The sequence below is a fragment of the Molossus molossus genome, unplaced genomic scaffold (assembly GCF_014108415.1).
Source record: "Molossus molossus isolate mMolMol1 unplaced genomic scaffold, mMolMol1.p scaffold_m16_p_7, whole genome shotgun sequence".
Taxonomy (NCBI): domain Eukaryota; kingdom Metazoa; phylum Chordata; class Mammalia; order Chiroptera; family Molossidae; genus Molossus; species Molossus molossus.
The window spans coordinates 18,597,614-18,624,269 of NW_023425401.1; the positions used below are offsets into that span (position 1 = coordinate 18,597,614).

Consider the following 26,656-nt stretch of genomic DNA (forward strand, 5'->3'; position numbering starts at 1 on the left):
CACATTTATTGATTTGCAAATATTGCACCAGTCTTGCATCCCTGGGATGAATCCCACTTGGTCATGGTGAATAATTTTTTTGATGTCTTGCTGGATCCAAATTATTAGTATTTTGTTCAGGATTTTGGCATCTATGTTCATCAGAGATATTGGCCTGTAGTTTTCTTTCTTTGTTGTGTCTTTTTCTGGTTTTGGAATTAGAATTATGCTGGCCTCATAAAACGAGTTTGCAAGTCTTCCTTCCTCTTGAATTTTTTGAAATAGTTTGAGGAGAATGGGTGTTAGTTCTTCTCTGAATGTTTGGTAAAACTCCCCTGTGAAGCCATCTGGGCTTTTGTTTGCTGAGAGAGTCTTGGTTACCTCTTCAATTTCCTTAGTTGTTATTGGTCTGTTCAAATTTTCTATCTCTTCCTGGTCCAGTTTTGGGAGACTATGTGTTTCTAGAAATTTGTCCATTTCGCTTAGATTGTCGAATTTGTTGCCATATAATTGTTCATAGTATTTGTTAACTATCCTTTGTATTTCTGTGGTGTCAGTTGTTACTTCTCCTTTTTCATTTCTGATTTGGTATATTTGGGTTCTCTCTCTTTGTTTCTTGATGAGTCTAGCTAAGGTTCCATCAATTTTGTTCATCTTTTCAAAGAACCAGCTCTATGTTTCATTGATCCTTTGAATTGTGATTTTGATCTCTATATCACTTATTTCTGCTCTGATCTTTACTATTTCCTTCCTTCTACTTGCTCTGGGGTTTTCTTTTTGTTTGTTTCCTAGTTCTTTAAGTTGTTAAGTTAGATAGTCTTTTAGAAATTTTTCTTGTTTTTTTGAGGTAGGCCTGTAGTACTATGATCTTCCCTCTCAGAACTGCTTTCGCTGCATCCCATAGATGTTGTGTTGTTGTGTGTTCATTTTCATTGGTTTCCAGGAAGTTTTTAATTTCTTCCTTGATCTCCTTGGTAATCCATTCATTGTTTAATAACATGCTATTTAGCTCCATGTGCTCAAATGTCTTTGCATGTTCTTGTTGCAATTGATTTCTAGTTTCATGCTATTGTGATCTGAGAAGGTGCTTGATATGATTTCAGTCTTCTTGAACTTGTAAAGACTTAGTTTGTGTCCCAATATGTGGTCTATCTTTGAGAATGTACCATGTGCACTTGAGAAGAATGTGAATTCTCTAGTTTTGGGGTGTAATTCTCTAGATATCTATTAAATCCATTTGGTCTAGTGCTTCATTTAGAGTCTCTGTTTCCTTGGTAATTTTTTTTCTAGAGGATCTATCCAGTGATGTCAGTGGGATGTTGAGGTCCTCTGCTATGATTGTATTGCTGTCAATTTCTTCTTTGAAGTTCTCCACAAGATTTTTAGTATATTTTGGTGCTCTTATATTGGGTGCATATATGTTTACCAAGGTTCTATCTTCCTATTGAATAGATCCTTTTAATATTATGTAGTGGCCTTCTTTGTCCTAGTTATTGCCTTCAATTTGAAATCTATTTTATCAGATATGAGTATTGCTACCCCAGCTTTTTTTTCCTTTTGTTTGCTTGGAGGATTTTTTCCTCCCTTCACTTTCAACCTGTGTGAGTCTTTTGTTGTGAGGTGGGTCTTTTGTAAACAACATATAGATGAGTCATGCTTTCTTATCCAATGAGCTACTCTGTGTCTTTTTATGGGAGCGTTCAATCCATTTACATTTAAGGTGATTATTGATATGTACTTATTTATTGCCATTTTTGTTTGGTGTGGTTCTATTTTTCTTCCTATTTCTTCTACCAATTACAGCAGTCCTTTTAACATTTCTTGCAGTGCTGGTTTGGTGCTAATGTATTCCCTTAGCCCTTTTTTGTCTGGGAAGCTCTTTATTTGACCTTCTATTTTGAATGATAGCCTTGCTGGGTAGAGTAGTCTTGGATTCAGATCCTTGTTTTTTATGATCTTGATTACTTCATGTCATTCCCTTCTGGCCTGTAGTGTTTCTGCTGAGGAGTCAGCTGATAGCATTATGGAGATTCCTTTGTAGATGACCTGTTGCTTATCTCTTGCTGCCTTTAGGATTCTCTCTTTGTCTTTGATTTTTGGCATTTTAATTACTATGTGTCTTGGTGTGGGCCTGTTTGGGTTCTTCTTACTTGGGGCTCTCTGTGCTTCTTGAACTTGAATGCCTTCTTCCTTCACCAAATTAGGGAAGTTTTCTGTCACTATTTCTTCAAATATATTCTCTAACATTTGCTCATTTTCTTCTTCTTTGGAGACTCCTATGATGTGAATATTATTATGTTTCAAGTTGTCCCACAGTTCCTGTAAGCTGTCTTCCTGTTTTTTAATTGTTTTTTCCTTTAGGTTTTCTGATTGGTTGATTTTTTTCTACCCTGTCTTCTAATTCACTGATCTCGTCCTCAGCTTCCTCTACTCTGCTGTTTAGACCTTCCAATGTGTTCTTTATTTCTGCTATGTCATTCTTCATTTCTTCTTGGTTGTTTTTAATTCCAATTGGTTGATTTTCAATGTTTCTATGTCTTTACTCATGGTGTTGATGTCCTTACTCATGCTGTTGAGCTTCCTCAAGATCATGGCTCTGAATTTAGCTCTGTTAACTTGCTTAACTGCTCCTCATTTATCTCATCTTCATTAGAGGTCTCTTGTTCTTTAATTTGGCATTTGTTTTTTTGTTTCACCATTTTGGCTATCTCTGTGGGGTTTGGAGCCTGCCAAATTTTCCCTGTGGGTGTTGTATTCTGCTGTTCGTGTCTCCCTCTACTAGGTTTTTGAATGAGCGTGGGAGGACCCATGTTAAACACCACTTTCCTGGGCAGAGTTGCAAGCCCAGGAATGGTTCAATTATCCTCTAGCTTTTTGCCTGGAGGCTATTAGTGGAGGTTACCTTAAGAGCCTTGGGTTCTCAGTTGAATGAAAAACTCCCTGAGGTGTTCAGCATAAGGGGATTTCCTGAGGCAGATGCTGGTTGTTAATGAGCCTGTATTTACATTTCAGTGGCCCACAGGGTGTTGTTGAATCTCTGTGGGAGGGGCTGCTGCCTCTCCCCAGACCCCCTGGAAGGAGTAAGATGACCACAGTCCTGCGTGGCTGCAACTCAGCAAAATCTCCAAGTGCCCTCCAAATTTCAAGTGTCCCCACACAGTTTCAGTCCAGCCCATTGTCCCTCTGCCGGAGCCCAAGGTGAGTGGCTGTGGCTATTTTAGTGTTTGTTCCTGCTCTGCGCTGTGGAGCTGCTTGGGAATTTAACCTGGCGGGTGCTGCTCACAGCTAAGACAACTGCTGTCTGTGGGCTCCCAGCTCCCCTCTCGTGCCTCTGCAATCCTACCAGGATTGATATAGTGTCCCTGGTTATATTGTCCTCGCAAGCTGCTTTTCTGTTGCTTTTTCCTGATGATTTGTCTTTATTTTATTTGTAATTCCAGTTTGGTCCTGGGAGATGATCTGTGTAGCTGCCATTCAGTCTGTTGCCATTTTTGGTCTCATAACATCACCTTTTACATATGAAGAAGCTGAAACTTACAGAAGTTACACGACAGCTTCTATACCTATAAAGTGGCAGAGCCCACCATCTGAATCCTGAATCTAAAATCTGAATTCTTGCCCTGGCCAGTTTGGCTCAGCGGTTAGAGCGTCGGCCTGCGGTCCGGAGAGACCTGGGTTCGGTTCCCGCTAAGGGCACGTACTTCGGTTGCAGTTTGTCCCCGGCCCTGGTTGGTCGTGCGGGTGGCAGCCACTCGATGTGTCCCTTCACGTCGATGTTTCTCTCTCTCTCTCCCTTCCTCTCTCTCCCTCCCACTCTATCTGTACAAAAAAATGGAAAAAATACCCTCGGGTGAGGATTAAAAAAAAAAAAAATAAAAAAAAATAAATAAATAAAATTTGAATTCTTGGCTTATGAACTGAACCACTCAAAATATTTCTATGAGAAAAGGGTTCTAAAATAAGTTTGGGAAATACTGTATACCTAGCACTGCTGCCCCTTGTAAAATGACAATATACATAAAATATATATATATATATTTTAATATATATATATATATTTTAATCCTCACCCGAGGTCATTTTTCCATTTTTTGTTCAGGTAGAGTGGGAGGGAGAGAGAGGAACAGATCGAGAGAGAGAAACATTAATGTGAAAGGAACACATCGAGTGGCTGCCACCCGCACGACTGACCAGAGCCGGGGACAAACTGCAACCGAGGTACGCGCCCTTAGCGGGAACCGAACCCAGGTCTCTCAGGACCACAGGCCGACGCTTTAACCGCTGAGCCAAACCGGCCAGGGCCATAAAAATATTTTTAAAAATCTAAAATCAAAGACATAGTTTAGTTTTATTCAACCTACTATATTTTGGACCAATTAAACTTCCCTGCCTTCTTTTCAAATGTATTAGCTATTAACAGCTGTCACTTCCACTATATATATAATTTGAGCACTATTCCAGGCTACAACTTATAAAGCAGAAATTGCTGTCTATCTATCACCCAGTATCTGATCTCCTTCCTCAATCAGAGATATTCCACTTTATTTGGAGTGGTAATATGCACAACTAAAGTATATGTGGTCATATGACTAGTAAAAAGACAGAAGGATCTCGAGTCCCTGATGACATCTGAGTCACATTTCATCTTTACTTACAATTTTTTATATGTGAGAGAAAGAAATTTGTTTCATGGTTAAGGAACCATTATAATGGGTTTTACCTTAAATGCAATTGAACTAAGTCTAACAGTTTGCCTGGTCATCTAGTTTGCCTTTCATTTTCAAGTAGATTATAGTAGATACATTCAAAGTAGCAAAAAGGAAGAAACAAGTTGCTTAGAAGTTCATAAGAATTGACTTGACAGTACAAGAGGAGGCATCATATTCATCAACAATAATCTTGGGACTATTCAGGCACTATAATCCCATTAATCGAGGAGATATTGGATTATTTTCAGGATAACTGTGCAATAGATAAAACAAAGGCAAAAACCTAACATTAAAACATTACATTTACATATGAATCATTGTCTTTGGAAAATAGGCAGAATAAAATTCAATACCGACAAAGAGGTATTACCTTATCCCAATAAAAAAAGTTATATAAAGCAATAATTCCCAGAAATGTGTTCATCAAACCTTTAGTTTTGCAGAATGTTACCAGGTTTTAGGGGTAAAAAATTAGGTTCCATAACCAAAATGTTTAGAAAACTTGGATTAAATGGAGCCTTTACCTTGCTTTTCTATCCTATGTGTATCCAAGAGGATACTGTCATGTACATTTGTTTTTCAAACTAATTTGACCACGGAACCTTTTTACATCATGTATCTCAAATATTTCCAAAACAGAACACTGGTTTGAGAAACAGAAGCATAACAAATACTATATTATAAAGGTTAAAAATGTTTCTTTATAAATTTAGTAACCTTTTAATAATTGTGCAAGAATGCCTTTTCAGGTTATTCTCCCTTTTGTTTGTTCTTTAAACAAATGCCCCTATTTTTAAAAGTTCCAAACATTTTGTAAGAAATTCACACTTCATAATTGTAGACTAAAATCCTGTTTTAATACTGTAAGAATAGAATTTGTAGAAGGCAGCCTGGTGGATCCTAATCAAGCATTTTCAAAAGACCCATTGTAAACAAATTTTATGTAAAAGTTGCTAAAAAAAAAAACCAGAACTTTCCCTCAAGGAGAGTTGAGGCTGCAGCAAAGCACAACTTGTGGGGGTACCATTCACACTGTACTGAACAGCATTGTATAACAGAACTTTCTGTGATGAATAAAATATTCCATGTCCATATTGTTCAATATGGCACCCAGCCTATGTGAATATTGAACTTAAAATGTGGCTGAAAATAAAAAATTGAATATTTAATTTTATTTTATTTAAATAGCCATATTGGGCTGTGGCTAACATATTGAACAGTGCAGGTCAAGATGAACATAGATGCCAAAATCCTTAAAAAAAATTAGCAAATCGCATCCAGCAATACATTAAAAAAATTATTCACCATGACAAAGTGGGATTCATCCCAGGGATGCATGGTTGGTACAATATTCGCAAATCAATAAATGTGATACACCACATAAACAAAACGAAAGATAAAACTGTATGATTGTATTAATAGACGCTGAAAAAGCATTCCACAAAATCCAGCGCCCATTTCTGGTAAAAATGCTCAGCAATGTGGGAATAGAAGGATCATATCTCGACATAATAAAGACCATATATGAAAAACCTACAGCCAACATCATACTCAATGGGCAAAAACTAAAAGCATTTCCCTTAAGAACAGGAACAAGGCCCTGGTCAGTTTGGCTCAGCAGTTAGAGTGTCAGCCTGTGGTCCAGAGAGTCCCGGGTTTGGTTCCTGCTAAGGGCACATGCCTCGGTTGCAGTTTGTCCCAGGCCCTGGTTGGGTTGTGCAGGAAGCAGCCACTCTATGTGTCCCTTTCACGTCGATGTTTCTTTCTCTCTCTCTCTCCTTCCCACTCTATCTAAACAAAAAAATAAAAAAATGTTCTTGGGTGAGAATAAAAGAAAGAAAAGAACAGGAACAAAACAGGATGCCCACTTTCACCACTCTTATTTAGCATAGCCACAGAAATCAAACATGAAGAAAAATAGAAGGAATCCAAATTGGGAAGGAGGAAGTAGTACGGTTATTTTCACAGATGACATGATATTGTACATAGAAAACCCTAAAGACTCCATCAATAATCTACTAGATTTAATAAACAAATTTGGCGCCCTGGCCGGTTTGGCTCAGCGGTTGGAGCGTCGGCCTGAGGTACAGAGAGACCCGGGTTCGGTTCCCGCTAAGGGCATGTACCTCGGTTGCAGTTTGTCCCTGGCCCTGGTTGGTCGTGCAGGTGGCAGCCACTCGATGTGTCCCTTCACATTGATGTTTTTTTCTCTCTCTCTCTCCCTCCTGCTCTATCTGAACAAAAAATGGAAAAATGTCCTCGGGTGAGGATAAAAAAATAAATAAACAAATTTGGCAAAATAGCAGGGTACAAAATTAACATCAAAAATTGATGGATTCTTCTACACCAATAATGAACTCACAGAAAGAGAAACTAAAAATACAATCCCACTAACCATTGCAGCAAAAAAATTAAGATATTTAGGAATAAACTTAACAAAAGAAGTAAAGGACCTATTTGCAGAAAACTATAGGACATTGAAAAAAGAAACAGAGGAAGATATAAAAAAGTGGAAGCACATACCTTGTTCATGGATTGGAAGAACTAACATCATTAAAATGTCCATATTACCCAAAGCAATCTATAGATTCAAAGCAATCCCCATTAAAATATCAGTGACATATTTCATAGAACTAGAACAAATACTACAAAAGTTCATATGGAACCAAAAAAGACCCCGAATAGTAACAGCAATCTTGAAGAAGGAGGACAAAGTAGGAGAGATCACAATATCAGATATCAGGTTATACTACAAAGTCACTGTAATCAAAAGAGCCTGGTACTGGCAGAAGAACAGGCATACAGATCAGTAGAACAGAGAACCTGGAAATTGACCCAAAACATTATGTTCAACTAATATTTGACAAAGTTGGCAAGAACATACAATGGAGTAAAGACAGTCTCTTCAATAAATGCTGTTGAGAAAATTGGACAGCTACATGCAAAAAAATGAAACTAGACCACCAATTTACATCATACACAAGAATAAACTCAAAACAGATAAAAGACTTAAATGTGACTCATGAATCCATAAAAATCCTAGAAGAAAATGTAGGCAACAAAATTGTGGACATCATATGCAGCAGAATTTTCACTGATACGTCACCTAAGGCAACAGAAACAAAGGGAAAAAATGAACACATGGGACTACATCAAACTAAAGAGCTTCTACACAGCAAAAGATACAATCATCAAAATGGAAAGGCAACCCACTGTATGGGAGAGCATAATTACCAATGATACATCAGATAAGGGGTTAATTTCCAAAATATATAGAGTACTCATACAACTCAACAAAAGGAAGACAAAGGACCCAATTAAGAAATGGGCAGAGGACCTAAATAGACACCTCTCCAAAAAGGTCATACAAATGGCCAAGAGACATATGAAAAATGCTTAGTGTCACTAATCATCAGAGAGATGCAAATTAAAAAACTATAAGGTATCACCTCACATCTGCCATAATGGCTGCCATCAACAAATCATTAAAAAACAAGTGCTGGGGAGGGTGTGGAGAATAGGGGACTCTAGTACACTGCTGGTGGGAATGCAGACTGGTGCAGCCACTATGGAAAACAATATGGTGTTACTTCAAAAAATTAGAAATGTATCTGCCATTTGACCCAGTGATCCCACTTCTAGGAATATATCCTAAGAAGTCTGAAACACCAATCAGAAAGAATATATGTACCCCTGTGTGCACAGCAGCACTATTAACAATTGCTAAGATCTGGAAACAGCCCAAGTGTCCATCAACAGATGAGTGGATAAAAAAAGTTGTGGTATTTATACACAATGGAACAGATCTCTTATCCTTTGAGATGATGTGGAGAGACCTGGACAGCATTATGCTAAGCTAAATAAGCCAATCAGAGAAACATAAATACCACATGATCTCACTTATTTGTGAAGTATAATGAGCAAAATAACCTGATGAACAAAATAGACCCAGAGACACAGAAAGGAGTACTGTTCAGACTGACAAACCTCAGAGGAGGGGGATGAGGGGGATAGAAGAGAGAAACCAAAGAACTTATATGCGTGTATGCATAACCAATGGACATAGACAACAATGGCGGGGTCAGGGGTAGGATGGAGAGGAGGGTATGTGGGTGGGGGGAGGAGAAACATCTGTAACAAAAATAAATTAAAAAAAAAAAAAGAATTAAGGCCCAGAGGGTGTCATTGAGATGTGATTGTTGCCCCCCCCAGGTTATATAACATAAAGGCTTCACTTCTGTTTTTTTTGTTGTTGCTTTAAAAAAATTTTTTTTTTTTATCCTCACCGGAGGACATTTTTGCATTTATCTTCAGATAGAGGGGGAAGGAGAGAGGAAGGAAGAGAGAGAGAAAAACATCAATGTGAAAGAGACACATCGAATGGTTGCCATCCACAGGACCCCAACCTGGGGCAGGGGGCAAATTACAACCAAGGTATGTGCCCTTAGTGGGAACCGAACCCAGGACTCTCTGCCTGCAGGCTGATGCTCTAACTGCTGAGCCAAACCAGCCAGGGCAGAGGCTTCACTTTTGGGCGAAAACATGAGAAATCACTTAGGGCTATATCAAAGACTCATAGTTTTAGTGAGATACTACTGAAATCCAGTGATTATACTCAGTAAAGTAACATCTTTCTAACTAACAAACTCTATATATGTGACAGAGGAAAACATACTGTTTAATATATAAAACTACTAACACACAATGTCCTTATAAATTACTTATTCCAGACTTTTTAGTTTTTAATCTAAATAGAACTATAATAGTCTGAAAAATTAGTGTCTAAAATAGTCAATAAAATGTTACTATTTTACTATTATTTTTACTATTTTTTGCACACTTCTTTTTGTTTTTCAAAATTCACAGAAGTTGGACTTCCGGTCAAGATAGCAGCGTAAACACGGTATCGTGTCCTCCCACAACCACATCAAAGTTACAACTAAACTACAGAACAACCATCATTCAAAACTGCCTGAAATCAAGCTGAATGGAAGTCCTACAACTACGGAATTAAAGCAGCAGCCACATCCAGACTGGTAGGAGGGGCGGCAGCGCGAGGGGTGGCGGCAGCGGCGATGGCTGCGGCGCTGAGACGGGCTGGTCCCACACCCAAAGTGTGGCAGATAACAATCAGGAGGCTCCCGCGGCTGGGAAGGTGCTTCCTGAGGACTGAGGGGTCCCCGTCCCACACCAGGTGACCTGCTCAGGGTTCCAGTGCCAGGAAGAGAAGTCCCCATAACTTCTGGCTGGAAAAACCAGCGGGAACTGAGGCTCAGGGAAGCTGAAGCTGCTGGAGCCCCAGGCAGCTCCTTAAAGGGCCTGCAAATGGACTTATCGGACTCACTCCCTCTAAGCTTGGAGGGGAGGCAGCTCGAGGGGCACCAGAGACATACAGGGAAGAACTGAGCTGTTTGGCACTGGAGCGAAGGCTGGAGAGGGGGCTTTCTCCAGGACAAACGTGCTGTAAGAGGCCTTTGTTCCTTTGGTGAGCCTTTCCCTGGGGCGGCAGACAGTTGCCATATCTGGGACTCCAGCAACCTGGCTCACACTGGTAGCCCTGCCCTGCTGATTTCCTGAGGCCCCGCCCCGCCCCGCCCCACCCAACTTTCAAGCCCACCCAAGCTGTTGCCACTTGCTTAACCATAGAATTGGCCTGTCTTTGATCCTGCTTCAGGTTTTTCCTAAATTCTTTCAAACGAGCAGCATCTGGTCTCAGCGAGCCCCATACCTCTCATTAAGTAATACACAGAAACAGACACAGGGAGGCAGCCAAAATGAGGAGACAAAGAAACAGGTCCCAAATGAAAGAACAGAACAAAACCCCAGGAAAAGAACTAAGCGAAATGGAGATAAGCAACTTAACAGATACTGAGTTCAAAATACTGCTTATAAGGATGCTCTATGAACTTAGTGAGAACCTCAGTGTACTTAGGGAGAGCCTCAAGAGCATAAAAAAGGACCAGTTAGAAATCATGGATACACAGTTAGGATTGAAGGAGGCATTAACTGAAATAAAGAATAATTTACACAGCTTCAATAATAGAATACGTAAATCCAAGGAGTAAACCATCGATTTGGAATATAAGGAAGCAAAAAATGCCCAATCAGAACAGCAAAAAGAAAAAAGAATCCAAAAAAATGAGGAGAGTGTAAGGAGCCTCTGGGACAACTTCAAGCGTGCCAACATTTGCATCTTGGGGTTGCCAGAAGGAGAAGAGAGAGAACAAGAAATTAAAAACCTGTTTGAAACAATAATGGCAGAAAACTTTCCTAACTTGGTGAAGGAAACAGACATACAAGTCCAGGAAGCACAGAGAGTCCCAAACAAGATGTACCCCAAGAGGCCCACACCAAGACACATCATCATCAAAATGCAAAAGGTTCAAGACAAAGAGAGAATCTTAAAAGCAGCAAGAGAAAGGCAGCTAGTTACCTACAAGGGAGTTCCCATTAGGCTGTCAGCTGATTTCTCAAAAGAAACTTTGCAGGCCAGAAGGGAGTGGCAAGAAATAGTCACAGTGATGAAAAGCAAGAACCTACAACCAAAATTACTCTATCCTGCAAAGCTGTCATTTAGAATTGATGGACATATAAAAACTTTCCCAGACAAGAAAAAGTTAAAGGAGTTCATCACTACCAAACCATTATTATATGAAATGATGAAGGGTCTTTTTGAAGAAAAAGATAAAATGTATGAACAAACAAAATGGCAATGAATACATATCTATCAACAATGGAATCTACAAACAAAATGAACAGATAGAACAGAAACATTCTCATAGATACAGAGAACATTTTGTTGGTTGCCAGTTGGGAGCGGAGTTGAGGGAATGGGTGAAAAAGGTGAAGGGATTAAGAAGCACAAATTCATTGCTAGACTGACAAACCTCAAAGGGAAAGGGGTTGGGGGGTTGGGAAGAAATAAACCAAAGAAGTTATATGCATAACCAATGGACACAGACAATAGTGTGGGAAAAGGTGGGAGGGGGGCGGGAGTGGGGAGGAGGGGGGTCATGGGGGAAAAATGTGGAACATCTGTAATACATTTTACATCCAACAATAAAGATTTGAAAAAAAAAAAAAAATTCATAGAAGTTGTATTTTTCTATAGGGATTGTAAGGAAAATAACTGAAAAAAGGAAATGCTGCCCGCCTGGTGGGGCTCAGTGGTTGAGCACTGACCCAGGCACCAAGAGGTAGCCGGTTTGATTCCCGGTCAGGGCACATGCCCAGGTTGTGGGCCCAATCCTCAGTGGGGGGCATGCAGAAGGCAGCCAATCAATGTTCTCTCTTATTGATGTCTCTCTCTTCCTCTCTCTCTAAAATCAATATGAAAATGTGTTTTAAAAAAAGGGAAAGCAAGTCCTTCAGTTCTAGGAGACAGATTTGATATAAACATGCAAATCCCAAAACAACCTTTCTATTGATGATAATTTTGTTAAATACAACTTAATTCATATGAACCTACATATCTTTCAAATAGAAAAAATATGTAATAATTATATTCATATACCTAATGAAAGAAGAGGATATGTTTGCTTTAATCACTTATAAGTAATGTTAATGATCAAACTTTCTGGTTTTTCCTTATAAGAATTGAATAAAGCAGCATACAATGTACATGATATTAACATTTCACTTTGACTTACACAATCATATCTTCATTCAGCTTCTCTTGAGACTGAGTACAGTTCCGATAATTTGCTGTAAAAAGTTTTTTAAATTATAAAGGCAATTAATTTATAATTGGTCATACTGTTTTGTAAATAGCTCTCCAAACCAAATATAGTGTATTCTGAAGAAAATAAACTTAATGACTTTAATATAAAATTTGAAATAATTATCTCTGGGTCAAGAAGTGCTCATGCAATGTGAAAAGTTACAAGTTAATATTAACCATGATGCTCATATCTAGAAAGAATTCTTTAGGACATCTTTGATTTCAGGCAACAATTGTGTAATAAATAGTAACGGAACTCTCCTTTCCTGCTGAGATTATGCATTTAGAATTCAGTTTAAGACACCCCAGGGAATAATTTAGAAAGTTCAAAAGAGCAAGAACACATGATTCTAGAAGCGGTAGTTATGGGGAAAATTTAAACAAAGCTCATTGAAATATGTTGAGTATAATAAGGATAGCAAGACAATAAGACAGTATTTAAAATACTCCTTGAGTTATAAGTTGTCTATGTAAACTTTTCTATATATCACCTGGTAAAAAATACATCAAACATTAATTAGTATACCAAGATTATGATTTCATCAACAACACAAAACAGTGGTCAATATTCACTATGATAATATTCATTCTTAAATCTCTGTAATAAACATTTAAAGTGAATTATAATCATGACTCTTCATCTCTTACATAACCAAAACATCTCACATATGATAATATCTGTCTATGATCTTTCAAATAGAAAAAAATATGTAATAATTATTTATATGCAAACAATCATTTTCCTCTTATTCTATTTATGAAATTATGGCAGGAAATCATTTTAAAGCAGCTTATTCCATATATCAGAATTGACATTGTAGAAGTATCAAAACCTAATAAAAAGTTTTAATGAGATTAATGAACTGAGCTAATAAAAATAATAAACATTATTTCTAAAAGTGATACCTAGAATCACATAAAAATGGAATAATATCATTTTGGAGATTATATTAATAGAGGTGGCATGTGCTGGTAAGGCAATCAATTATCGAGTAGATCTAACAGAAGGAATACTCCCAAGGATACTGTCTTAGGTTGCTAGATTTTTCCTTCCTTTCTTCCTTCACTCACTCATTTGGCGCGCGCGCGCGCGCGAGAGAGAGAGAGAGAGAGAGAGAGAGAGAGAGAGAGAGAGAGAGAGAAGGTGGAAGCAATGGCTTTTTTCTACTCAAATAAGATTGGGTCATGAGAAAGATTAGCCTTCAGGAGGAAAACAGGAGGTTATAAATTAGTGTTTAAAGTCAAATAGGGCACAGAGGGAGGTACACTGTATAAAGCTAGGCTTATATCTAAAAGACAGTTGGGTTTTAATGAGATATTTATCCTACTTATAATAAACAGCTATAAGGATACTTCCTACTGTATAATTTGAGGAAAAACATATTATCAGGGAATTATTATTTATAATACCTACCAGATTTTTTAAAAAGTGGATATTCACTGTATTAGTGCATAGGAAAATTGATGGAATTTATATCTAAACAATGTCACCTTGAAGGATATGACCCTAAAATAGGATGCTGCAAAGGTAACAATACATGAAGGATACTTATAATTATAGGAAGCACAAAAATATTTTTTTCCACACCTGGTTGCTATCTTTATTCAGGCTCTTTGTCTCTAGTACCACATTTTCTGCATGTTCCTTTTGGCTTCTTTGCTACACTATGTTCTACAGTGCCATGTATGTCTATACACTTTAATGAAAGTCTAAATAGCTCTCTGAACAATTTAGTCATTCTTGATTTCTTCTTACAGGGTGAATTACAAATAAATGGCCTGGAATCTCCCAAGATTTTTACTAAATCTTGACATAATAACTAGTTTTTTCCTTTTATTTTCTTAAATTTTTATTTATTTACTTATTTTAAATATGTTTATATTGATTTTTAAAGAGAGAGGAAGGGAGAAAGAAAGAAATGTTGATGTGTGAGAGAGATACATCAATTGGCTGCCTCCTGCACGCCCCTCACTGGGGAGCCAGTCCACAACCTGGGCATGTGCCCTGACCAGGAATCAAACCGAGACCTCTCAGTCCATAGGACGATGCTCAATCCACTGAGCCACTTCAGCCAGTCTACTTTTTCCTTTTAAATATTGTGGTTTTTTTTTTTCAGTTACAGTTGACATACAATATTATATTAGTTTCAGGTGTATAATCCAGTGATTAGACATTATATAATTTACTAAGTGATCACCTAGATAAATTGAGTATCCATCTGACACCAAACGTAATTATTGCAATATTATTGACTATATCTTTATGCTATACTTTAGATAGAAAATTAATTATTGGAATTCCTAGAGAGACAAGCTGAGCTACATTGAGTCTCAGATGATTTTTTTTATACCATAAGCAGATGGCCATTGGACTTGAATTGCAACACTATTTCTTTCCTAAGTCTCCGGCCTGCAGGCCCACCCTGCAGATTTTAGACTTGCCAGCTTCCATTAGTGAGTGAAGCAATTCCTTAAAAATCTCTCTACACACACACACACACACACACACGTTACTGGTTCTATTTCTTTGAAAAATGCTCATGAACACAGATTTTGGTTCTTTTAGTCCCTGGTAATATAGAAGAATAAATGACTTAAATACATAATTATATAGATATTGTTTGACAATACAATAATCTGTATTATGAGCCAACTGTTTTATTAAACACTTTTGAGACTCCAGCAGTATAGAAAAGTAAATATTGTACTCACTTGTGTTGGTTTTGACTAGACACCCACCAAGAAGGTTATCACTCATTTCTCCTAAAATCAGTGACATTACAGGAAGACAAGCTCCATTTACCAATGATGCCAGTAATCCCAGGATCATAAGTATGATGTCCAGTATATCAGCAAATCGAAACTGAGGAAAATAAACAAAACACAGTAGCTGTAAAAAGTTAAAACTAAAACCCAACCTACATTTTTTGCCATCAACTAAATGTTATTTTATAAATTAATTAAGAGACTAAATAAATGTATTAAATCATGGACAAGTATTTAAAAGGTAAAAAAAAGTCACCTATCCCAAGGATTTACAATGTATTTTGAAGAAATTGTTGAAAAATATAAAGTAGCAAAATCAGTACAATCGTAGACCTGTGACACAAGTCAGGTAAGATGTAGGTATGATTTAGAAACTTCCTTCCATTTGGTCGATTCTGGAATAAATTAAAGAATTTCAAAAGGTTGCAATGACACCCTGGCCGGTTTGGCCCAGCGGTTAGAACATCGGCCTGCAGACCAAAGAGTTGCAGATTTGATTCTGGTCAAGGGTATGTACTTTGGTTACGGTTCCTCCCTGGCCCTGGTTGGGGTCATTCGGGAGGCAACCAATTGATGTGTCTCTCTCACATCGATGTTTCTCTCTCTCTCTCTCTCTCTCTCCCCCTCCTACTCTATCTGAAAATAAAATGGAAAAATATTCTTGGGTGAGAATTAAAAAAAAGAGACTACAACGACAATATCTTGGTTGATGGATAATTGATTTTCAAATTTTCAATTCCCTGGGCTTATCAACATCATATCAATAAAAACTAAGTGCAATGAACAGTAACTATCTAGTAAAAATTAGTTTACCAAATGTAATAAATTATATTTTTAATTTGTATTTTTAATTCCTCAGATTTTTTTCTACCTAGGACAATATCTATTCTGTAAATTAAGGTCTATAATAATTTGCAAAACTGTTTAGAATAAGAAAGAAATAACTGAAAGTCAAATATTGAATGTTTTACATTCTATTCTATAGCAGGTCTCCACAACACTCTTCCAAAACAAAAACATGAACTTGAAAATGTGGACTATTCATCTCAATGAGAGAGGTCAAGATAAAATGTATAATGGTATTAAAATGAAGTTAGACTTAAATAACAGCAAGAGGAACTTATTATATTTTTAAAAAATAGAAATGAAAAAAAAACCTTAATGTTTTCCTATTCATTCATGCAACAGCTAATAGACATTTACGAATTAACTTTCATAGCATTGTACTTGGTACTAGAGATGATAAGAGGGTATCTGTTCCTCCACCATGCCCACAGTAGTGTGTTATCTCTTTGATAACGTTTCTCATATTCTGCTACTTCCTCAATTTTTAAAAAATTTGACTTATGAATAAATAGTACTGTTTCATGTATTTTTCTAATGATATTGATATCCAGGCTTATTTGGAGATTGGAGTAGGGGGAGGGGCTATTTTTGGAACACATTTCTGAAAATGTTCCTTAAACATAGTGCCAAAGAATTGTGCTGATAATCACTCTGATGCATACATAACCTTTTCAAATATTTAGATAATTGTTTTTTATTTAAAAAGGATTTAACCACTTTAAAAATAATAAAAGCAATTTATATCAATGTATTATCACTGGAAAATACTGAAATGTAAACAAAATAGTAAAAGGCACTAATAATTTCATACCACTCAGAAATAACCTCTGATAACATTTATGTATCACACATATACACACACAATTGTTTTCTTCCAAAACTGGAACCATTATATAGGGTATTGTGTTATTATTTTTTCTTATCTCTTATTGTGGACATGTTGAATTTATTATATTTTTTTTCTATTGGAAATAATACTTTGATGAATTATGTTTTTAAATTCCCCTTTCTCCCTGAATAGATGTAAACAATCAAACAATCATTTCATGTACTACTGACAATTCCCCCAAAATTTCTGATATGCATACTTTCTAACTGATTTCACTTACTATTTCAAAAGGTCCAACAACTTGGTTTCTTACTTTGTGCAGTTGTTCTTGCAGTTTTCTGGAAAGTAAATGTTTAAAATGTAAAAATTACAATGTAATGCAATTTGCAACATTTTCCAATTGTAATTGTGCTGAAGTGTTAAATTTCACCTTTGGTTGCAAATTTATACCAACCCCATAAATTTAAAACCAAAGTTAATGACAGGCAATACAAAGAATTTTAGTATAATCACTGGAGAAGTAAATTGTCACTGGCTGTCAACATTAGTTGTAGTAACAACTGAAGATATGTATCCGGAGAAAATTATTTTTATTGTGGTAAAATACACATAAACATAGAATTTACCATATTAAGTCTTTTTAAGTGTACTGCTCATTGGTATCAAGTATATTCATTTTGTTGTTACCGTCACTACCATCCATCCACAGAACACCATGAATGTTAAAAAGTTGAAACTCTGCCATCCTCTGGCCACCACCATTCTACTTTTTATCTTTTGAATCTGACTACTCTAGGAGCCTCATGTAAGTGGGATCATACAGTATTGTGTTCTTTCTCATGGACTTATTTCATTTAGCATATCATCAGGGTTCATTCGAATTGTAAAAAATGTCAGAATTTTCCTCCTTTTTAAAGGCTGAATATTATTCCATTGTATGTATATATCACATTTTTTAATCCATTCATTCATTCCTTAATCAGTGGACACTTGGGTTGCTTCTACTTTTTGGCTACTGTGAATAATGCTACTGTGAATATGGGTGTACAAATATCTCTTCAATTCCTGCTTTCATTTCTTTTGGGGAAATATATATATGAATGAAACCAAGAGTGAAATTGCTGGATCACATGGTAATTCTATTTTTAACTTCCTGAGGAATCATCATATAGTCTTCCACAGTAGCTGCATCAGTTTACATTCCTACCAACCATGCACAAGGAGGTTTCTTCACATCCTCATTAATATCTGTTATTTGCTATTTTATTTTATTATTATTAATTTTAATAGTAGCCATCTTAATGGATATGAAGTGTTGGATTCGAATTTTTGATTTTTTGCAATAAATTGCTCAAGAGCAACTGTGAACTTTAAATGAGTTCTATTAATTACACATTAAACAACTACACTGTGACTTTGTCCCACATTGAAAATTTCATTTGTACCTCACATTTCAAGTAGGTCCAGATAAAAACTGTAAATTTTATCTATTTATTTCAGGGAAAACTATCAATTAAACACACACACAATTCTTAAACATTAACAGAAGACTGGAGAAGATCAGTTTAAACTTTCTAAAAAAGACATCACAGAAGGACGAATTTCCAACTCTTCCCTCCAGCTTTATAACATGTTGTTCCATCAGCTTTGATAAATGAGAAGTCACTTAATTTTGTTCCACTTGAGTTAATAATTTACTTATGTATGGGGCCAATTTGCTCTGAGATGATTCATAGATAACAAAAAGTGCTTTAGGATTGTAAAGACCTCCCCCCACCCCAAATGCAAATTTTAAAGCCTAAGACCTAGTAAGCTCAGCTCTCTTTTGATACATTTTGTTTCAGAAAAACATTTCTGTCTTCCATTGACCTTCATGGAAAGCCTTGGAAGGAGGGGTTGGGTAGCCTTTTAAGAGTCTCGTGTTCTAGCAACTGAGCTAGCTGAGTGTCCCTTGGGAAGTCTTTTAAAAGTCTCATTTCTACCAGAGTTGAAAGTGAAGACGCATAGATAGAGAACAGAACAACAGCTGTCAGAGGGGAGGAAAGTTGCAGGGCTGGGTGAAAAAGATGAAGGGATTAAGCAAATAATCAAATCAAACCAACCAACCAAACAAAACCCTTCCTAGACACAGACAACAGTATGCTAATTACCAGAGGGGAAGATGGGTGAGAGGAGGTATAAGAAAGTATGGGGGGGAAATGGTGGTAGAAGGAGACTTGACTTTGGGTGGTGAACACACTACACAATGTACAGATAAAATATTATAGAATTGTACACCTGAAACCCGTATCATTGTATTAACCATTGTCATCCCAATAAATTCAATAAAAATAAATATTGTACAGTGATAATAATTTTAAAAAAAGAAAGTGAAGAAAAGCACATGGGCAAGTATGGCAGGAGCTCCCTTTCTGGCTACTGTAGCCCTGCATTAATGACCCAAGTAATCTAGAAGGGTCCACTTGAGTTTCACAGTTTATACATCGAAATGTATTATGTTAAAAGTGGAAATAAAACAGATTTTAAACTACATCAACTTAAATCTCTAAATTAATGAATTATAGATGAAGAAAATTTTTATAACACACACACAGAAATCCATTCAATAAAAAAAAATCAAAATCTATTATTTTCTTTTAATAAATGTACTACGTGGAATGAAGGATCCACAGAGAACTAAAAGGAATTCTCCATATCTAGTAAGCTCCAAGAAATTCAGAAGAGGTGATATCTGACGTTCTAAGTCAATAAATCTGGTAGCTATTATACTTCCTAAAATTGCTATTTAAACCAGTTATAACACTGATTATGTTGAAGTCCAGCTAAATGCAAATAACATTGCTATTTTTGGAAAAAAGTTAAAGCTTTTTTGCTACAGTTGTGAAAATAATAAGATATATCTGAAGTTGCAGAACACTTTTTGTAGAACTTACACAGAACTTACCTATTTCTTTGGTAATTTTCTTGCATCTCTTCAGCTCTTTCAGAATCTGCCATCTTATTTACAATTTAATCACTCTGAAATAAAATATTAACAAATATATCATGACTATGTGAAATTTTATCATGTAGTTGATATGAAGCATTATTCATATCTCTGACATCTTCTGTAAAATCATGTTGCTGAATTTCACACTGCCTCTCCACACCCAATCCCAAATAAAGTTTCTGGTTAGGTATCTTCAGACTTTATCATTGAATTTATGACTTGTCTCATTTTGGGGTTAGATTGGAAGTTAATAAAAATTCTAGAAATAAAAGAAAAGAAAAGAAGAAATGCCAGATTTCATGACAATGCATAGTTTTTCAGGACATTGGGTTGTTTCTACTCTGCCACTGATTTGATTGTAATTGATGAAAGCTTTCAACTATCTCATGCTTAGTTTTCTCTGTAAAAAATTAATACAGTAGTTTCTGTGAGCAGTCTGAGGGAGTAGGGCTCTCTAGTTCACCAAATATAAGCAAGTTAGAGATTCTACCATATATAAATGAATAGTTATAAAGAAACAAAATATTTTGAAAACCCACTCATCATTAAAATTATATTAAACATAATGTATCTTCCTTTGGATGACACTTCAGACTCTTCCGTTGTCTTAAGATCGCAATTATTTACATAAATTATCACTTCAATGCAAATGTAATAGAGATGTTTTGACTCAATCTCATTTGTTTGGCCATATAACATATTACCTACACTAAAATGACTATACAGAATGTGGAGAATATGGATTTAAATTCTAGAATAGGATTACTAATTAATTAAATCTTACTTGAACATCTGAATAAAACCCAAAGCACTTTGAAATAGTAAGTTTCTTCATAAAGAATTAAGTCCTAATGGGTCAGTTTTTAGTGCCTGAGAAAAAAGGCATGTTTCCTATATGATCATAACTCCATATAGGAAATCTTTACTATACTGATTTTTCACTATTTCATTATTTTGACACATGTGTAGAAAAAGTAATAAAACATACTCTATCAATAATTTGCATTTATGGAAATTAAAAATTATATAATAAAACTTATATTCATAAAAAGAAACAAAAACAACTGAGGCTTACCTTGTTAAGTGCATGATCTGTTCATTTACATCAAAATCATGTGTGGTGTCTCTTCTCAACGAATTATTTACTGCACTTTCATAACTGTGCTTCAAAAGCTTATTTTCTGATCACACTGTAATATCTGATTACAACAGCAGTTAATTTCTAAGTAAAGCACATTGTGTTCTTCATGTCATACTGCACTCAGAGAAACAAGGTGAACAAAGAAAACTCACTGAGCCAAATAAACACTCTTTTAAAAGGTCTGTAGTGGTTATATATATACCCAGTTTTTTATTGTTTAGTCCCATAATATTTTTAGTTAGCTGAATTAATAATTATAAAAACTAAAATAAATCTTTTTAATACATCAATGGCACATTGACATAATAATCATTGAGTAATACTATATGCAAGGCATTCATTCAATGACATCATTGTTGCTGACTGAAAATAATTACTTCCTTTTGTGCTTTCCTCATATCTGTGTTATGTTTATTGACACCTTCTGTCTTATCTTACAATTCCTAGTTATTACTATACTGAATATTACTCTATAATATTTCTTCATCTATTCCTTCATGAGTTCATTGAAAAAGTATTGAGCTTATGTGTCAGCCATTAGTTTATAAAAATAAAAAAAACGTTTCCTTCTCCTGTGTAACTCACATGCCTTATTTTTTTCTCTATACTTCAGCCTTGCTACTCAATGTGGTCCCAAGACCAGCAGCATCAGCAACACCTGGTACCTTACTAGAAATGCAGAACTATTTTTTTTTTTTTTTTGAATTGTGGCAAAATACACATAATGTAAAACTTAGCATTTTAACCAGGTGTAAGTTACAGTTCGGTGGCATGAAGTGCATAGACAATTATTGTGTAACCATCACCAGTACAGAACTTTTTCATCATCACAAACTGAAACTCAGTAACCATTATACAATAACTTCCCTTTCTCTCTTCTCCCCAGTCCCTGGTAACCACCATTCTACTTTCTGACTCTATGAATTTGCCTATTCTAGGTATCTTAGATTGAATCATACTGTATTTGTTCTTTTTTTCAGGCTTATTTCACTTAACATAATGTTTTCAAGGTTCATCCATGATGTAGCTTGTGTCAGAATTTCATTCCTTTTTAAGGCTAATACTATTCCATGGTGTATTATACCACATTTTGTTTATCCATTCATCTGTTGACATTTGATTGTTTCCAGCTTTTAGCAGTTGTGAATAGTGCTGCTATGAACATTGGTGTACAAGTATTTGCTTGAGTCTTTGCTTTCAATTCTTTTGAGTATATACTTAGAATTGGAAGTTATGAATCATGTTTAACTTTTTGAGAAACTGCCATACTGTTTTTCACAGTGGCTGTATATAATCTTTTTCATTGCACAAGGGTTCCAATTTCTCCACGTCCTCACCAACACTTGTTATTTTCTGGCTTATTGATAATAATAATTATAATAGGTGTGAAGTGGTATTTCATTGTGTTTTTGATTTGCATTACCACAGTGACTAGTCATACTGAGCATCTTTTAATGTATTTATTGGCTATTTGTATGTCTTCTTTGCAGAAATGTCTATTCAAGTCAATTGCCCATTTAAAAAATTTAAAAAAATAGTTAAGTTCTTTATATACTCTAGATATTAAACCTTTATCAGATAAAGGATTTGCAAATATCCTCTCCCATTCTGTGGGTTGTTTTTCAGTCTCCTAATAGTGTCCTTTGATGCACAAAAGATTTTAATTTCAATGATGTCAAATTTATTTTTTTGTTGCCTAGGCTTTTGGTGTCATAGCTAAGAAATCATTGCCAAATTCAATGTCATAAATTTTTCCCTATTTTTCTTCTAAAAGTTGGGCAGTTTTAGTACTTACATTTAGGTCTTTGATACATTTTTATATGGTGTAAGATAAAGGTCCTAACTTCCTTCTTTTATATGTGGATATTCAGTCTTGCCAGCACCATTTATTGAAAGAACTGTCTTTTCCCCATTGTATGATCTTGGCATTCTTATTTAATATAACTTTATCATATATGCAAGGGTTTATTACTGGGCTTTCTATTCTGATTGGCCTATAGGTTTGTCTTTATGCAGGTAACACAATGTTTTAATTACTGTTGCTTTGTAATATATTTAGAAACCAGGATTGCGAGTCTTTCAAATTATTTCAAGATTGTTTTTGCCTTTTGGGTTCCCTTAGACACTATGGGGATTTTAGAATGGGGTTTCCTATTTATGCAAAAAATTTCACTGGGATTTTGATAAGAATTGCATTGAATCTGTAGATCACTTTTAGTACTATTTTCTCTTAAAAGTATTAAGTCTTCTAGTCCATGAATATAGGACATCTTTCCACGTGTCTTCTTTCATTTCTTTCAGCAATGTTTGTAGTTTTAAGTGTGAGTCTTTCACTTTCTTGGCTAAGTTTATTCCTAAATATTTCATTTATTTTGATGCTATTATAAAATTTTCTTTTCAGATCATTGTTTAAAAAGCATGTGTAGAAAATAATTTTAAATTTTTTTAGATTTCACATGTGAGATCATGTGATACATATCTTTTTTATACTCATTTCACTTAGCATAATGCCCTCAGGGTTCATCCATTTTCACAAATGACAAAATTTCCTGTGTTTAAAATGGCTGAATAATTCTCCATTGTGTGTGTGTGTGCATGTGTGTGTATATATATCTATCTATATATAGAGATGTGTCATATAATAACATTTCTTATTTCTTCATTTCCATCACCACTTATCCCCCCTATACCTTCTTCTCTTTCCACACCCCGCTCCCCACATATACAATGGTGGGCCCATAAGACTATAATGAAGTTAAAATTCCTATTGTCTAGTGATAGCTGTCTTAATGTCACAGGGCAAAACATTATTCATATGTTTGTGATGCTGGTATAAATAAACCAATTATGCTGCCAGATGTATAAAACTATAAAACATACAATCTTGTACAGTACATACTACTAGATAATGACAATAAATGACTATATTACTGGTTTATGCATTTATTATACTATAATTTTTATTGTTATTTTAGAGTATACTCTTTCTACTTATAAAAAAAATAGTTTGTTATAAAACAGTATGCTGTGTTACACCAGTAGCAGCCTCATACATCTCATATTTACCATGTCTCTGGATTGTGTCATTTTCTCTTGTGCTTGATTTAATCTCAAGTAAAATGCAGGATAGGCTTGTAGCCTAGGAGCAATAGATCATACCATATAACCCAGGTGTGTACCAAAGAGCCTAGGCTACACCATCTAGGTTTGTGTAAGTATACTATGTAATGTTCATACAATTATAAAATCACATTTTTCAGCATGTACCACTGTTGTTAAGTGGTGTATGACTGTATACCACATTTTCTTTGTTCATTTACCCATCAATGAACACTTAGATTGTTTCCATGCCTTGGCTATTGTAAATAATGCTGCAGTGAACACTGGAGTACAGATATCTCTTTGAAATACTGATTTATTTTCCTTCATATACATACCCAATAGGTGAAATTGCTGGATAATATGACAGTTCTATTTTTAATATTTTGAGGCCTCCATACTGTTTCCATAGTGGCTGTTCTGGATCATGCATTTATAAATCCATTATAGCAATGCAGAATTTTAGATCCCACCTTAGAACTACCTAACAGAATTTGCATTTTAACAAGACTCTCCAGGTGGTTTGTATGCATATCTAATTTCAGAAACACAACTCTATAGCACCTAGCACTAAGTCTTGGCAAATAGAAGGCATTGATTCTCTAAAGAAAGTTGTTTATTTAATCCTCACTCAAGGATATATTTTTATTGATTTTTGGAGAGAGAGAGAGAGAGAGAGAGAGAGAGAGAGATTGAGAGATTGAGATTGATGTGACAGAAAAACATTGATCAACTGCCTCCTGTATTGCCCCAACTGGGGATCGAACCCAAAACCTAGGTATGTGCCCTCACCTGGAATCGAACTTCCTATCTTTTGGTGTATGGGACAATGCTCTAACCATTCAGTCAGGCCTAGAGGAAGTTTTATTTTTCTTTCTGCTAAATCTAAGAATATAAAAATAAAAGTTCAAAATACAATGTAATACTAACAATGCTATTCTTATCTACTGCCTATATCATGGTTTTAAAATATGATCAAAGGACCTTTTGGTATGAGAATCTCCTGGAATGCATGTCAAAATAAAATAGATTTCTAGGCTTTACCCCCATGTACTGAATGAGGAGCTAAAGCAATGTACTAGGAATCTACATTTTAACAAGCTTAAATGATAATGTTTCACATTTCTTCCTTCTTTAAAAGTATATTTTGCCAGGTATTGTTCTAAGCATTGAATAACATATAAGTCTCATCTGTCATGGAGCTTACATTCTTTTTCAGGGACAGTCACAGTTTTGACAAATACATATATAAATAAGAAAAATGAGATAGTGGTAAGTTTTAGGCATAGAAGTAAAACAGGGCAATGTGATGAAGAGTATTGCGGTAGTTACACTGTTTATTCAGGAAAAACCTCTTCTAGAAGGTAATGTTTAAGGTGAAAGCTGAACTACAAGAAGGAGGTTGACATATAAAGATCAAGGAGAATATCCCAGGCAGATTTATATGGTAGACAAAAAGTACATGAGACAAAGGGACACAAGATGAAAGAACTTGGGACACTGAGGTCATCATTAAATGGGAAGATATAGGTTGGCAATGATGGCTACCCCTTTGTTCCTCTATATTATCCTATGTTTTGGAAGGAAAGTAAGTTTGGTTTAAAACATGTCAAATGTGAGATACCAGTGAGATAACGAGGTAGTAATATCTAACAATAAGTGGATTATGTGAGAATAGAACTCTAAACGTCTTTCTTGGCCTAAGTAAAATTTGTCAGTCAACCAATCCTTATTGATTGATCCTATGTAGAAATTATCATAGCAAATACTATAGAGGATACAAAAAGGATAAAATTAGAAAAATATTTTTTTTTGTTTTTTTACAAAGACTCTTTCTTTAAAAAAAAAAAAATCTATGTTCATGTGCCAAATGGGAAGTCAGACGAGAAACTGTGGGAAGAAATTTTCTGAGTGGCACTTAATCCTGAAACTGGTAAATAATAATATGATATCTAACTAAGATAGATAGGTTGAATGGAAAGCATGGGATTTTTTTTTTTTTTTAGATAAAGATATAAATTTTACAGAAGCTCCAAAAGGAACAAACTAGTAGTAGGAAGATCATTGTTGAATATAGACAAGTTTCATAACAATTTTTTTATTTCTGTCTTCTCCATAAAGCTGTTCTTTCTGAAATTGTTTTATACGCTTCACAAGCTCCAATGGTTTTCATACTTCTAATATTTGACTAACTGCAATTCCTCAAATGCTGTTTCCTTCTTCCCTCCACATGTCTAGCAAGATTGCAGAGTTGAGAATTATATATAAGAGCTCTAAAAATATACATACTCAATGTGATGATTAATTTTATGCATCAATTTGGCTAGGCGATGACATTAGGTTTTTGATTAAACACCAGTCTACATGTTGTTGTGGAGGTATTTTTAAAATGTGATTAACATTTAAACCTGTGGATTTTGAGTAAGGCAGATTACCCTTCATAATGTGGGTATGCCTTATCCATTTAGTTAAAGCCTTAAAAGACTGAGGTCCTATGATGAAAAAATTCTGCCTCCAGACATACTCAAGACATCAACTTTTTGCCAGAATTTCCAGCCTTGTAGCCTGCCCTAAGGCT

The 26,656-nt window shown here is 35.4% G+C and overlaps 1 protein-coding gene across 1 annotated transcript in view; it reads right to left on the reverse strand.

Annotated features, from left to right (window-relative positions):
• Window positions 1-19,846, reverse strand: part of ABCB5 (ATP binding cassette subfamily B member 5) — a 120,302-nt gene extending 100,456 nt beyond the window's left edge. The window contains exons 1-4 of the mRNA XM_036246686.1: window positions 19,794-19,846; window positions 17,130-17,187; window positions 15,121-15,271; window positions 12,338-12,392 (exon numbers count right to left, since the gene is read on the reverse strand). Of these exons, the coding sequence (XP_036102579.1) occupies window positions 12,338-12,392; window positions 15,121-15,271; window positions 17,130-17,187; window positions 19,794-19,846 (317 nt within the window). The remainder of the gene's footprint in view (window positions 1-12,337; window positions 12,393-15,120; window positions 15,272-17,129; window positions 17,188-19,793) is intronic.
• Window positions 19,847-26,656: the final 6,810 nt, after the last annotated feature.